This window comes from Manis javanica, chromosome 8 (genome assembly GCF_040802235.1).
Source record: "Manis javanica isolate MJ-LG chromosome 8, MJ_LKY, whole genome shotgun sequence".
NCBI classification, from domain to species: domain Eukaryota; kingdom Metazoa; phylum Chordata; class Mammalia; order Pholidota; family Manidae; genus Manis; species Manis javanica.
In genome coordinates, this window is record NC_133163.1 from 30,086,041 (window position 1) to 30,100,592 (window position 14,552).

At 51.2% G+C, this 14,552-nt stretch overlaps 1 protein-coding gene across 1 annotated transcript in view; it reads right to left on the minus strand.

The window, feature by feature from the left end:
• Nucleotides 1-486: 486 nt before the first annotated feature.
• Nucleotides 487-14,552, minus strand: part of PCNX1 (pecanex 1) — a 288,523-nt gene continuing 274,457 nt past the window's right edge. Inside the window, exon 40 of the mRNA XM_073242202.1 lies at nt 487-618. Within this exon, the coding sequence (XP_073098303.1) occupies nt 554-618 (65 nt within the window). The 3' untranslated portion in view covers nt 487-553. The remainder of the gene's footprint in view (nt 619-14,552) is intronic.

The window sequence follows — 14,552 nt, forward strand, 5'->3', positions numbered from 1 at the left end:
TGGGAGTTCTTATATTTTTTCTGACTTCCTCTTCTCTCCACACTTCTGACACAGGGAATTTGAGCTGGCTGGAGTGGGTGGATGTGGTGAAATATGCAAAGAAAATCAAGACTTGACAGCTTCAAACACCAGAATAACAAAGTCTTATTGTGGATCCAACTGTAGAGATTTAGCTAGTTTATGAGAATGTTTGAGAACCACTCACAACATGCTAATTACATGGCGACCAGCGCATGGCCCTCCAGCACTTTCCGTTTACCTGGATGCGAGATTTCAGAAACTGCCATGGGGGCCTTTGCCATCCCCTGCCCTTCCTAGGGGTTCGTCAGAGGTAAAGAGCACAGGAGACTGGCAGAGCGGATCACTTCTTAGACCAACAAAACTCTACTCCGAGGGTATGAAAACAAAGCCCAAGGCCTGTGCTGTTTCTGGGACTCCTGGGGATGACTTCTGAGATGGAGGCCACAGCCCAGGTGCCAACCCAGAATGTTAAAGTGATGGTGTCAGAAAAGGTTTCTCCTACTCTGTAGGGCATAAAGAAATGATCAAAACTTCAGTTTTGAAGACTCCAGGAATATGAGAAGATGGTGATCTGCAAGTTCCTGGTCTTTAGATTTTCTAAAAAAAAAAAAAAAAAGGTAACTCTCAAAAGGAAGGGGTGATAGAGAGAGTGCTAAAGCCCCAGTCATTCCTTTGTTGTTTTTTTTCTGAGGGTAGAAAGAGGACTGCTGAGTTTTAGTGGAGGCAGCGTGGCACAATAGGAAGAAGACAGATTTGAAGGCAGACAGTCTGGGAGGGATCCCAGCTGGGCAGCTCTGAGCTGTGGCCTCGGACAATTTATATAACCTCTGAGGCTTCATTTCCTTATCTAAAAATGCATACAAGCCCTTAGCTCATTGCTTGGTGCACAGAAGAATCTGAGGAAAAGAGGTGCTTTGTGAAAGAGATAGTGTAGAAGGTGGGACAGGATGAAAGCAGGCACCCCAGGCAGGTGTCGAGGCTGGACCACACCCATTTTACGGCAAGTTCCCTGAAGTTGTGCCTTGTCCTCTCATCGCAGAGTCCTCAACACCGAGCACAGCCCTTGGTTAGAGAGGGCACTCAGGAAATGTTTGTGAGACTGAATGGAGCCCTCACAGGGCCCTGGTCGGGGATGGGTCTGCAGATGAGGAAGGAAGGCAGGTGAGAGAAGACAGGACAGAGGACGGACTGAGGCAGCTGGTGGGCATGAAGGACAACAGAATGACAAAGCCTGAATGGTGGAGATTCCAGATGATAAACCTGTCCCTTTGCCCTATCTGCAGAGCCCCCGTAAAAGTAGTGGGCTTGTGATGGAACCGTTTCAAAAGTCTTTTGGAGGCCAGATGGGAAGCTTATGTCATTGTTTTCACTTGCAAGCTCTAGTGAAAATTATGAGCCCTATTCCTGCCTGCCGGGAAGGTTCTGGTTCAGGCACACTTTACCCTTCTCTGTCCAGCGTTGCTCTCTGCAGATGGCTTTCAGCACCCTGGGGCTGGCCCGGGCAGCTGTGGGGCTGGCATGGGGAAGTGCAACGAGGCAGAGTGCGGACAGGGAGAGCGAGGTGTTCCAGCCTCATAGCAAAACACAGTCCACCTCTCTTCCCCGAGGGGAATGAAACCCTCAAAGCTAACCAAATTCTGAGGCCGGGGGGCATGGGGGGCTTTTAAGCCTTACAGAAAAGTTGTAGTTAGACACGAAAGCTGCTGGAAATGTAAGCTGCTGCACAAATGGAAAGGTTTGCCCAGTGTGTGGGCAAGAAAAAGCACCAGACCAGGAGCTATGGCAGGGCCCTCCACCTGCTCGCACTCACCCCGTGTCAGCCCACTGACCTTTTTGGCCTTAGTTTCTTGCCTGCAAGCTTCCCGCGGTCAGAATGACCCCTTGTTCCCCTGTGCTCCCAAGCCGCAGCCCAGATTCTTTCCTGACATGTATTTCACTCTATCTGGCATAAGATTTCTAAAAAATACTTGAGTTAATTGTTTACACAACTCTTGACTCAGCAGATTGTAAGCTCCATGGAGGCAGGGATTGGTGGGAAACATAGTAAATAATTATTTGTTTTCCATCATTTACTTACCAAGTACTAACTGAGCCCACTAGTCATGTGCGAAGCCTTTTAATGTCCAACTATATCCATTTTTCTCTCCTTACTGCATACAGTTCCTGGACCCTCAAAGTTAGCAGGGCCACATGTCTAACTGTGCTCAGTGACATACCAGCAGAAGTGCACTCCTGCACGGGTGCCTGACCCCCTCCAGCTCTTTCTTCTTTTGCTGCAGTAACAAGGCAGCTACAAGATGTGGATTCCCTGCCACCCTGAGCCCCTGAGGGGGTCCGTGGAGCTGAGCAGAGCAGCCCTTGATTGGATGTGATAAGCATTTGTTATGCTAAACCACTGAGACTTGGGGCTGTTTGCTACCTTGGCATTGCCTAATCTATTCTGACTAATGCTCTCACCCTCCTGTAAACTGAGGGTTGGCTCATGGAGCCACTTATTTATTGGTCCCATCACAGAGTGATGTCAACAGAGTGTTAAAAGAAAAAAACCTGATAGGGGAAAGGGTAATGCACCTTGATGTTAAATGTTGTCAGTGCCTTTCCCTCTGCTGTAGCCCCTCAGCATTTAGGAAGGTACCCCTATGGGCCCCAGGCCTGGCCACAACAGCTGGATTGATCATTCCTGATGGGTGGGTTTCCTTTTACCCCTAAGACCCTCTCTGTGGAAGGTGGGGTAATGCTGTCCTTTTACACATAGGAAAAAACATATCAGCTTCTTCCCATGTGATGCAAGCAATCTGAAGGAAGGACATGATTTAGGAAAACTCTAGGACCCGAAGCTGGAGCAATAGACCCCCAGCCCTCCAGTGCAGCTCACACAAAACAGGCATTTGCAGCTGCACTGTGAGGGTAGACAGAGGTATGGACTGAAAGGCTCCACTCCTCACAGGGCTGGGAATACACTGCTATAGATCCATTTCCTTAGACCAGGGGTTCTCAGACTGGGCATGTAATGAACTGGAAGGCTTGTTCAAACACACATTGTCAGCCCTCCCTCCCAGAGTTGTGACACACTGCATCTGGGGTGGGGCCTGAGAATATGCATTTCTAACAAGCTTCCGCGTGCTGCTTCTGGTCCAGGAACTACGTTTTGAGAAACCATTGCCTTACACTGATGCTCCACCTCTCAAAGTCAAGGTTAAATGCAGTACCTTTGAGATTAGTAATATGACCTGCTACCAGCCATTAACAATACAGGATGAATTTATTTTTTCAGATTATCCAGATCAGAAAGAGGGAAAGGATGGAGAGAGGCCAGTAAGACCACTGTGAGGGTTGCTGCTCAGAGGGGAGAGCTGATGCGTGCCATAAAGGGAGGTCCTGGGATGAAAGCCAGAAGGAACCTGGGACCAAAATGGGTGCAGAGGAAATACAGGTCTGAAAGCTGGTCACCAGGTAGTGGGACTTGGAGTCTGCAAACCTGCAGCCCTGTCCCATAGGGCCTTGCAGCTGCTGGCAGCAGCCGAGGTGAACCACCCTGCAGTCAGCTGAAGCAGATACAGCAGTTCTCTTGAGCAGAGCCTGTCAGGTTGCTGGGTGGGCAAGCCTATGCCCAGGGTCCTATGTGTACCAGGCCTGAGACCCAGGGTAGGAAGCCAGCAAGCAGTGCAAAGCGCTCTGCCCACTTCTCACTGACTTATTATCTGTGGTCCTGGCCGGGCTGTGCTGTGCCTAGGGTTAGTGTGGGCGGCTGACTCATTCAGCTTCGTGGGGATTGCGGGGAAGCAGCTGCTGCCACTGTGACCAGCACCACCACAGAAGCAGGCAGAATCAATCCCAGGTCCCTGACGGGACAGAAAATAAGGTGCCTGCAGCCGGGTCAGGGCTGCTCTGGTATTACTCCGGGTCTGACCACTGAACCATGAGCCCCATCACCAAACCAGGAACTGTTGGGGAAGAGGGCAAGGGACGTCAGCAGCAGCTGTGCGGGGACTGCAGCACATGCGTGAGGGCGGCGGGCAGCCCTGGGCTGCTGTGGCCTCTGGGGTGTCCGTGCTGACTGGGGGTGGGGAGAGGAGATGAGAGTCTTACTCTTGACTGTCTCCCAGGGCTCCTATTCGGAAAGGCCTGTGAAACTGCTCCTTGCTAGATGATGTGCGGCTGCCCTCCATCTCAGTGGGCTGGAATGTACCCCTGAGGGGAAGGAGAAACCAAGACCAGAGGATGCAGTGACCTAAGCAAATGCTATGCTGGGCTCCTAAGGTCCTGAGGCCCAGAACCTCATCATTCCCCCCTGGACACTGCCTCCCAAGGAAATAATTTGATAGGCCTTGGGGAATTTGCTTTGCCTTGATTATCTGCTCTCTGAGGCAGGGGTAGTGCTATTAATAACACATGCTGCTTTTCCCAAGAGCAACAGTGAGTCTCTAGACAGGTTTCCCCACCTTTATCCCCTCCAAAGCCAAGCAAAAGTTTCCACTGGCTCCAACAACCAGACAGTGGAAATCCCAGGAGTTTCCAGGTGTTCCCAACATCCCATCATCACAGGGCCAGGGACAGAGCTAGCACTCAGCTGCTTGGGTTTTCAGAACAGCCTCCTGCCCCCCTCACTGCTGAGGTAGGTGAATATCTAAACTCAACACTCCCACCTGGTGGTTCTCAGACCGTTTCCCCATTTGGCTCTGTCTATTCCCAGCCAAGGCTCACAACTGGCTGTGGTGGCATCAGATGTTTTATACTCAAAAGGATCATAGCCCTGAGGTGTTCCCCCTGACCGTGGCCCTGCGCGGTGTCTCCCCCACCGACTGTGGCCCTGAGCAGTGTATTCCCCCAACCGTGGCCCTGTGCAGTGTCTCCCCAACCATGGCCCTGAGCAGTGTCTCCCCCTGACCATGGCCCTGTGCAGTGTCTCCCTCTGTGGCCCTGAGCAGTGTATCCCCCCAACCGTGGCCCTGTGTGGTGTCTCCCCAACCATGGCCCTGAGCAGTGTCTCCCCCTGACCGTGGCCCTGTGCTGTGTTTCCCCCTGACCATGGCCCTGTGCAGTGTCTCCCTCGGACCGTGGCCCTCAGTAGTGTCTCCCCCTGGCCCCAGCAAAGTCATTTCAGACCTGCCTTCTTCCTCAGGCTCCTGGCCTGCAGAGGGCGCTGTGGGCCCTTCCCTATCATTCCGAGGTGGAATGAAGGCCACCAGGTGGGCTTCAGCTTCCTTCCTGCTTTTCTGTTTCCATCTCCTGTGTGTGCTTAAGGAAAAATCCTGGATTTTGGATCCCTTCCCCTGCCCCCTTGTCTTTGATCCACTAATTATCCTCTTGTTCCTAATTGTTCAATGTCTGCCTTTCTGTGGGCTCGTCCTTGGTCTATAAACATGTTTCTCTCTCCCACATGAAAAAACAGCTACACCCCTTGGTGTTCCACTGGGGTTCTCTGCTGCCTTAACTGCAAAGTGCCTCTCTGAGCACTTTCTCTGCCCTTTCATCCGTCCCAAGGGGCCAGGTCCCCTTCTGTGATGGCCACCCCCCGTGGCCCTTCCTCCTCACAGTGGCTGTTCCTGGTTGGGCAGGGCCGCACCTGGGGCCGACTCTGCTGTTCCCAGCATGCCTAGTCCACAAGGTACCAGCGGGGGCTGGGTTCAAAGATGTAGCCGTGCATCCTCTGTCAAGCCTGAGAAAGCAGCTACACTTGTGCTCTGGGTGTCCTGAAGGGTCTCCTTCAGCTCTGGCCTTTGCCTTCCCACCCACCCACCAACCCCAGGGCTTTCCACCACTCCACAAAACTTGCCAAACCAAGGGATATCTGCTGTTTCCTGCATCTCTTCTGGACTTTTCCCTACCAAATATGCATTTTCTTCCCTAAATTATAGAAAATCTCCCCTGCATGGAGGGCAAGCCAGCAGAGGCTGGTGAGTGTGTGTGGCAGGGGGAAGGGCAGGGGGCTGGTGCAGGGGGTACTGGCAGCAGGAGCTGAAAAGTGCCTACCCAAGTGGGGTCAGTTCGTGTGGAACAGAGCAGAAGCCTACAGAATAGACCATGAGGGAGCACAGGGAGAGGATCTTGGAGCTGACGGGTAGGCTTTGAAAGACATAGAAGAAAACATTTCTTTTGATCAGCAACCAGAGCTAAGGCAGGAAGGCAGGGCCAGGTCATCTCCTGGGGAGGTGAAGAGGAGGCTCCAAGGGGACCAGCTTTGCAGGCTCAGATTTCCAGTTGAGGGCACCAGACCTCCCTGCCTGAGCTCTCGCAGCTCCTTGAGGGTCAGCCCCACCATCCCTTTGAGGTGCTGGGTGCTGTGGGGAATGGGAGGTGCTTCCCACTGGAGTCAGCCCCCTGGGACTGGAGCAGCAAGGGACCATGCCTCCTGACAATGTATTTTGCAGACACAGAAGCTCCTGATTCAAGGCACCACTGGAAACAGCACGGCTCTTCAGTGACACCAGAGCCCGGGCTGCCAGTTTGCTCTCCTTGGGCTCCAGGATCAGGCCAGCCTTCTGGGAAATGTACAGAAAAGCCAACATACTTACAGCCTCACAGAGATTCTTCCCCAAACCCTTTTACATCCACCAAAATGTAGACTATCATGATTCAAATGTGCCTTACGGCCTAGGGCTCAGTCCCTCTCATGCAGAACTACTGTCTGATGAACAACCTGTCGGCTTGAGTAGTTCCCAGAACAGAAGGCTCTCTGCTTAATTAGGAAGGCCGTAGAAGACACTGGTTAATGGAAACGTCTTCCTGATTTTGATCTGAAATCTGTGTCCTTGTGACTTCCACCCATTTAATTCTGCTCTCTGGTTGTTGGAAGAAAATGTCTCATTGATCAGCTCATGGGTCTGACAGTGGTTGGAGGAGGTGCAGGTGGAATTGTTTGCCTCTTTTATAGAGAAAGGATTCCTGGAGAGGCTAAGAAGCTTCTAAAAAAGCTGCAGGTAGGATTAGATCCAGAACCCAAATGTCCTCATTTCCCTGGTCAGTTCTCCTGCCATTACCCTGCATTTTTTAATTCCTGCCAATTATTACTGAGTCCCTCCTGTATGCACCTTGAATGCTGGGTGGGTGCTAGAGGAACAGGAGCCCTTGACCCTCTCTCCAGAGTCATCAATTCCAGCTCAGGACACACACACACAGGGTTCAAAGCACTTGTTTCATTAGCAGACTGGGAAGCTCATCTTTACCCAGGAAAGTTCCTGGGAAACCAGGCTGCCGCTTTCCTTTCAGTTGCTCCCCCAGCATAGGCCGACAGACAGGGAAGGGAAAACGTGGAGAAGCTAATCTTATCTAGAGAAGGGAAGAGCCTGAACTTGAAGGCAAGAACGCCTGAAGAATTTGCAAGTGATTTGCTGTCAAAACTGGGCTTGGAGAGACGGCATGGCCAGCTCGTGGGTGTGAGGGTGGGAGAGGTGCTCTACAGGTGCCAAAGCATAGTCACGTGGCAGCAGGGAGGTAGGAGAGCAGGGCCTGGGGCGGCGCCAGCACTGCAAACCAGAACCGCAAAGGCCTGGTCTCAAGGAAGGCAGGCCGTAGCAACCCCCAAGCACCTGGATCCCTGGGCCAGGTTCCACCCCCAGACGTGCCTGCATCCCTCTGAGAGGCCCAGGGCTCTGATCCCAGCGTCTGGCTGAGTATCCAGCCATCAGCACTAGCTCTTAGCACTCCAGGCTTCATGTCTCTCTCCCTTGGACAGCAGCATTTACTGCGCTGAACCATTTAGGCACAGAGAAACCCAGGTTCTACTCTTTGTACCTTGTGGATGCAAAGTGACATCTTCTGTTATGGACTGAATGTGTCTCCAAAATTCATATGTTGAAGCCCTGAGCCCCAATGTGATGGCATTAGGAGCTGGGGCCTTTGGGAGGTGATTAGGTTCAGATGAGGCCATGAGGGTGGAACCCCCATGGTGGGATTAGTGTCCTTACAAGAAGAGGAAGGCTGCCCAGAGCTTTCTCTTGCTGCCTTGTGAGGACGCAGCAAAGCAGCTGGCTCTCTGTGAGCCAGGAAACGGGTCCTTGACCAGGAGCCAAATCTGCAGGTACCTTGTTCTTGGACTTCCCAGCCTCCAGAACTGTGAGAAACAAATGTCTATTGTGTATAAGCCGCCCGGTCTGTGGTATTTTGTTGTGTCAGCCCTTGCAGAGATCTGGTAACCTAAACGGCATTTATGGACAAGGCAAGATCAGTCAAACGTGGCTTCTTTAGGGAGAGAGAGTGGTAAGGGGAGCCATCGCCTCTGTGAAGGCTGCATTTGGCTCTGAAGCTCTGGCTGTCAGAGCACGAGGGTTGGAATCTGGGCTCCCAGTGTGACCTGGCAAAAGTCAGCTCCAAAGGAGATGAACATTCCCAAGTAACAGTGGGATGTGGAATTGCAGACATGTGAGAAATGAAGGTTAGGTCTGAGCGCTAGTCCCGTCTTTGCCGCAATAGCCACGTGGCCTTATGAACTCCCTGTGTCGCCCACATGAGGCTGAGGCCTGCTCTGCTCTGCCTCTTTCAGGGGTGGTTATAACCTGACACACATGAAAGGCTTCAAAAAGTTTAAGGATGAACTCTTACTATGAACGAAATGTTCTGGAAGGGCACTGGGCAGGGTAATGTGATGAGCAATTTTCCTACAAATGTGCTTATTTACATATTACTGTGCTGAAGCCAGCTCTGGAACAGGACACCTCAGCTCCCCAGGGTGTCTCAATCTGTTCATGGAAAGGACGAAGCTTATGAAATACAGCTGGGGCTCTTTGGGATCTGGCTGGGCAGACCAGGGAACCTGCTGGAGTTGCAGCAGAGATTCGAGAACATCATGCAAACAGCAGCAGAGTCCTACTCTACAAAGTGCTCAGTATCAGGGCCCTGGGAGCCAGAGGCCCTGCCTGGAAAGAGCTGGGGGTGCAACGGGTGAGCAGCGATGCCCAGAAGGCAGTACGCAGTGAGAACGGCAAGTGGGGCTTGTGCTAATCACTAGGCAGGTGCAGACTCAGAGATTAGTTACACTAAAAACCAGAGGAGGCTTCAGGGAAGAGGAGCTAAGTGGCCTGGACAAATGCCAGTCATGACGACAGGTTCTTCTGGGTCAAGGCCAGGACAGAGTTCCTCTCTGAGATCACAGGAGGAAGCAGGGACACTAGGAAGTGGGAGTCAAAGGGGTAGAAAAATAGAGGCCACAGAGCATGAGCAGATCCCTCGTCTGGAGCAGCCAGGGCCAGAGACTGAAGTCAGCGTCCCAGAGCCCACAGCCCAAACCAGGTGAGGGTAGAATCTGCCTGCAAACAGCTCAGGAACAGCTAATGCTTCTGGGTGGATTCTGTGGTCTAGGCATAGGCCATGGGGTACAGGGCATTTAAGATAGATCTACTGACTTAAAAGACCAGGTTCAGTGCAGATAGTGAAGAGGATTTCAGGAGCTGGAGATCACAGATGACGGGCAGGAAGGTAGGGGGTGGAAATTCCAGCAAGTCACAGCGTGCTGACAGGCCCTGTAAGGGGAAGGCAGTCCCTGGGCAGAGTCAGGAAATGCTGCCGAGTCTCATGTGAGTGTATTTGGTGAGGGTGGAGGTCAGAATGAAAAGCAAGGATGGAGAGCCACGGAAGGCTGGGGCTTGATGGACACCAAGAAATTTGGACTGTCTTCTGAAGGCAATGGGGATCCCTGGGCTGGTTTTGAGGATACCTTGATATGGCTGGTTACCAGCAGCAATGTGGGGGAACTCAAGGCAAAAATGATGACCTAATGAGAAGTGATTAAGCCCATTGCTAGAGCAGAGGTAGCAGAGAATAAAAGATTGGAGAGAGACTGTGGAGGTAGAATCAACAAGGCCTGGTAATGGGCTGAGCACGGGAACGAGGAGAGGAAGAGAGCCGGGGAGACTCAGAGTTGGGCCTGTGATGGGAGGGAAGACGGCAGTATAAACAGTGAATGCAGAACCCAAAATGGTAATATGGGAAGCAGGCACTGTGTAGAGAAAAGTTAATGGATTCAGGTTTAAGCACATTGACATTAAGGTTTGGGACAGGTCATCTGTGGGCCAGCATCCACTAGGTATGCGGGTCTCTAGCTCAGGAGGGAAAAATGTGGGATACAGTGTCCCCCAGGAAGTCCCCAAAGGCACAGAAATAGCCCATATGTAAAAGGAAGGGGCATCAGATAAAGGAAGAGGGAGCTAGAAACAAACTTTGAGAAGTACACAAGTGTAAATTCAAGGGAGGGAAAGGAGGCAGAACAAAGGGATGGGGGAGGTGGAGGGGCCGGAGTCTGGGGTGCTGGGGAGAGCTCCAGTGAGAGATTCCTGAGGCCAAGGGAGGGGCTTCAGAAAGAGGGTGAACGCATCGTAAGGGGGTGAAGACCAGCTCAAACTAACACCAACATGAGGCGGACTGATGGGCTCAGGAACCACACAGCAGACAGCAGGGAAGCTGGGGGAAGTGACCCTTCTGTTTTGTGGACTCTCCTATTTCTGCCCCCTTCCCAGTAGCACAAAGATTTCCCTTTGAGGCATTTACTCTTCCGAGAGATACAGTCCGGCAGAGCCCATCTACGAGCCCTCTTTGGAACCTTCATCTTGAACAGAATGAAACGGAAAAGGCAGAAGGGCTGGGCCCCCAACGTGCCAGCACTCTACCTGAGGAAACTCTTTCACCAGAAGACCATTCTTGTCTAGCCTGCTTCTTAGGCCCTGAAGTAGCCCAGATTCCCACCTATTTCCAAGCCTGGCTCTTTAAACATCAGTTCTGTAAAAATCTGATACCCCTCTAACAAATTCTCTTTGGCTGGAAAGAACTAGGCTGTTTGCAAGAAAGAAATCCTGACTAATAGACCAGACTCAGGACACACCTCCACTCTCTCTGTGTGTCGGGTTTTTTCTTCCATCCTGACTCCTCCTCACTGGGACCTGGCCTTTGCAGCCAGAGACCAGAGAGGCAAAACCTAGGGTTAGGACTCTAATTGTGCCCATTGCTCCACAGTCACTGAGGCCTGGAGGTCATACAAAAGGACAGCAGCTCCCCTCCTCAACTGAACCAAGTGGAGGAAGGAGCCACTCTCCTAAAAATGGGCAGATAAAACCCTACTTCATACCCAGGCATCTTACACCAGGGTGCAGGCTGCTCCCCTGGGTCTGAAATTCTGCGTCTTTAACCTACTCGCAGTCGTGGTCCCTGCGGCTGGTGCCTACATCCTGGCATACTTGCAGCAGAGCTCTGCAGGGCATAAACAGGGAGCTGTGGTAGGCTGCACAGGAGGCATTTAGAAGATCTCTGATAATCAAAAGAGCTGTTTCAGCGGAGTCCTGGGGTGAAAGCCCAGTGACTGTGGGCTGACAGTGGGGTGGGAGTGGGAGGGACGGAGGGCAGGTGACGGAGGGTATGAAACTACCGAGTCTGTGGCAATGCCTGTCCCCCTCAGGGTGTCAGAAGGATGTGCTTCTCCGGGGAGCACTCTCAGCAAACACATACCAGTGCTCAACAGAGGACAGGAGGGTGCAAGCATGTCCAGCTCACTCCTGCCCAGTCTGGCCTCCTGCTCCTCCCGGCATCAACCAGACTGTGCCTCATGAGCCGCAGGCAGCGCAGCCCCTGTCCTCTGCCTGGTGGGTGTCCCCAGCCTCTAGGGGCTCTCCACACTTTCTCAGCTGTCTTCTTCCATCTTAGCCAATGTTTTCTCATCTTCTGCATCACTTCAGAGAGTGCTTTGAGGTAAAATAGAGGATTAGAGAGTCAGGTCCTGCTAGTCCCTGCTCAGAATCCTGCGGCTCTCACGTTACTCAAGTACAAGCCTTACAACAGCTTCCAGCGCCTCGCGGGCCGTGGCTGCCATTCCTCTCAGCCCTCACCTCTGTCCGTTCTCCACCTCAGTCCCAACACTGCCTCTCACAGGCCTCCTCGCCTGTCCTTAAACACACCATGCAGGTTTCCAACCCAGGGCCCTTCCATGTTTGTGCATGGTTAATTCCCTCACCTACTTCACATCTTCACTTAAAGAGTCAGCTTCTTCACATAAAAAGTGTACACAAATGTTCACGGCTGCACTGTTCACAATTGCCAAAAGGGGGAAGCAACCCAGTGTTCATCAGCAAATGGATGCATAAATCAGAGGTGGCACATCCAGACTGTGGAATATTCTGTGGCCATAAAAAGGAATCGAGTACTAAGAATGCTGCAACATGGATGAAACTTAAATATGTTACACGAAAGAAGCCTGACACAAAACACCACCGATCACATGATTCCACTTAAGAAATGTTCAGAAGAGACAAACCTGTAAGTATATTGTTTGCCTAGGGCTGGAGGGAGGGAGGAATGGGGTGTCACCGCTACAGGGTACAATGTTTCTTTTGGGGATGCTGAAAATGTAAAATTGGTTGAGGTGCTGGTTGCACAAATCTATGAATATACTAAAACCCATTTAGTTGTACATTTTACATGTTATGTGAATTATCTCTCAATAAAGGTGTTACCAAAAAAAAAAAGTCACCTTTTCAGTGGGCCCACCCTGAGCACTCTGTTTAGACTGCAATCCTCTTCTCTTAGGTCCTCTGCACCCTGCTCTGTTTAACGCTTTCTAACAAACTATGCAATTTTTTTAAACTTATTTTTTGTTTCTTGTCTGTCTCTGCACTGCAATGTAAGCACCCTGAAGGGAGGAGTTACTTCCTTTTTCTTTTGTTCACTGATGGCTAGTACCTAGAGCCGAGCCTGGCACCTTTGTAGACTCTCAATAAATACCTAATCAATGAATAAACTAATGGACACGTACAAGAGGAGCTCAAGGAAAGAAGCCTAGGCCTGAGTATGCAGTAGGTGTTACATTAATGCTTGTTCCTGAATTGTACCACAGCAATTTGGAGGACACTGGAGGACAGGTTTTGCTTCACAGATTTTGTACCCAGCACCTCTCCTCTCTCTTTCTGTTTTCCATGTTTGCTAGAGTTAGCAGCTTCCTAAGGAGGCCACAGAAGAGAAGGCCACAAAGTCCCACAAGCCTTGGGGCATTGGACAGCAGTTAGCAGCCACCACCTGGAGACCTGCCTGAAATGTGCCCCAAATGTGTGGCTCTACACTTTTTTAAATGGTGGCAAAATATATATAATTTAAACGTAGAAGCAAGTTTTGCCAGGGCCAGTGGGAGCCAAATTTGTTTCTCTGAGGGGCCTTGCCGGATAGCCTCTAAGGGACCTCTGGTTCTGGCCAATTATGCTGTGTCCCTTCAGATCTAGAAGTTTCTTCATTCTCTACCCTCCTCCTCTCAGAGTTCTCTCTTCTTCCTACCACACCTACTCTCCTGAAAGTGCAAATACCTATAAAGCTCAGTGCGTTAAGTCTCCCAAGGGCAGTGGTATTACAGGAACTGAAGCAGCCTGAGGGAGCAGGCAATTCTGGGATGTCGGGCAATGAGTTTAGAGAAGGGGCATCAGGTTGGAGTCTGGAGTCCTGGGTTCTTAGCCAGGTGCTGTGGGTAAGTCACACACCATATGGTCTTAAATAGACTAGATGATATGTAAGGGCTTCTACACCTACATTTTTTTTGAAATTACAGTAAAATGTAGATAAAATTTACCATCTTAACCATTGTTAAGGGTACAAGGCAGTGGCGTTCACACTGTTCTGCAGTGTGTTCACACTGTTAAGAGTACCATTCAGTACATTCACACTGTGCAGCCATCACCACCATCCATCTCCAGAATATCTTCATTTTTCCCAACTGAAATTCTAACCTATTAAATAATAACTTCTGGTTCTTTGAAAGCTTCAAGACAAGAAGTAAATTTCTAACAATGGAATCCTTACTTTTTAGAGGGAGAGCCTTTCAGAATCCCTCAGTCTTTACCCAACACCTAAGTCTGGTGCCAACCCTGCCTTTGTGGAACAGCAATGGTCTGAGCTTATCCTGGCTGCTATCTTACACCCTCTCCGTCAGGACTGGGCTGTGTTTCCCAAATCCTTTGTCCCCTCCCTCTGGCCTTCGGACGTCGCCCATTTGGACGATTGCCACGCATGGCTCCTCTGCTCAAGCGCCACAGGCCTCCGCAGGAACAGACTCGCCTGTGCAATCCCCATTTGTAAGCTTGGTTTGGTAGCTGACCCGGGCCTTGCCACTCAGGACGTGGGCCGGGTCGGCGACTTGATCAGAGAGGGACACTGGGGGACCCCTGCTGTGGCTCTTCTCACACTTGGGCAGCCAGTGAAGCTTCTTGTGTCCTTATGGGTAACCAGAATCCCTGGGCGGTGGTTTAAAGGAAGCCAGGGTGAGCCTGGCAAGGATCAAACTATGGGACATAAAGTTCCTCTTGGAAAAGGAAACTTAACAAGTCTCTTAGGTGCATTCTTAGACCTACTACCTGTACAGAGAGGCCAATGGGGTCCCTGGAGACTATTTCAGGGTTGCGCTGGGATGTTTAGCTCAACAATAGACCCCCGCAAAGGCTTGGCTGAGCCCTCCAAGGGCACAAAGCCTGTGCGAACACACAATGATCACCTGCTGGAGGTGGCCCAAAGGTGAGGACGCTGATCCAGTGCTGCTCAGGGTCCCTAGAACACTGCCCCCTCGTCAGAGC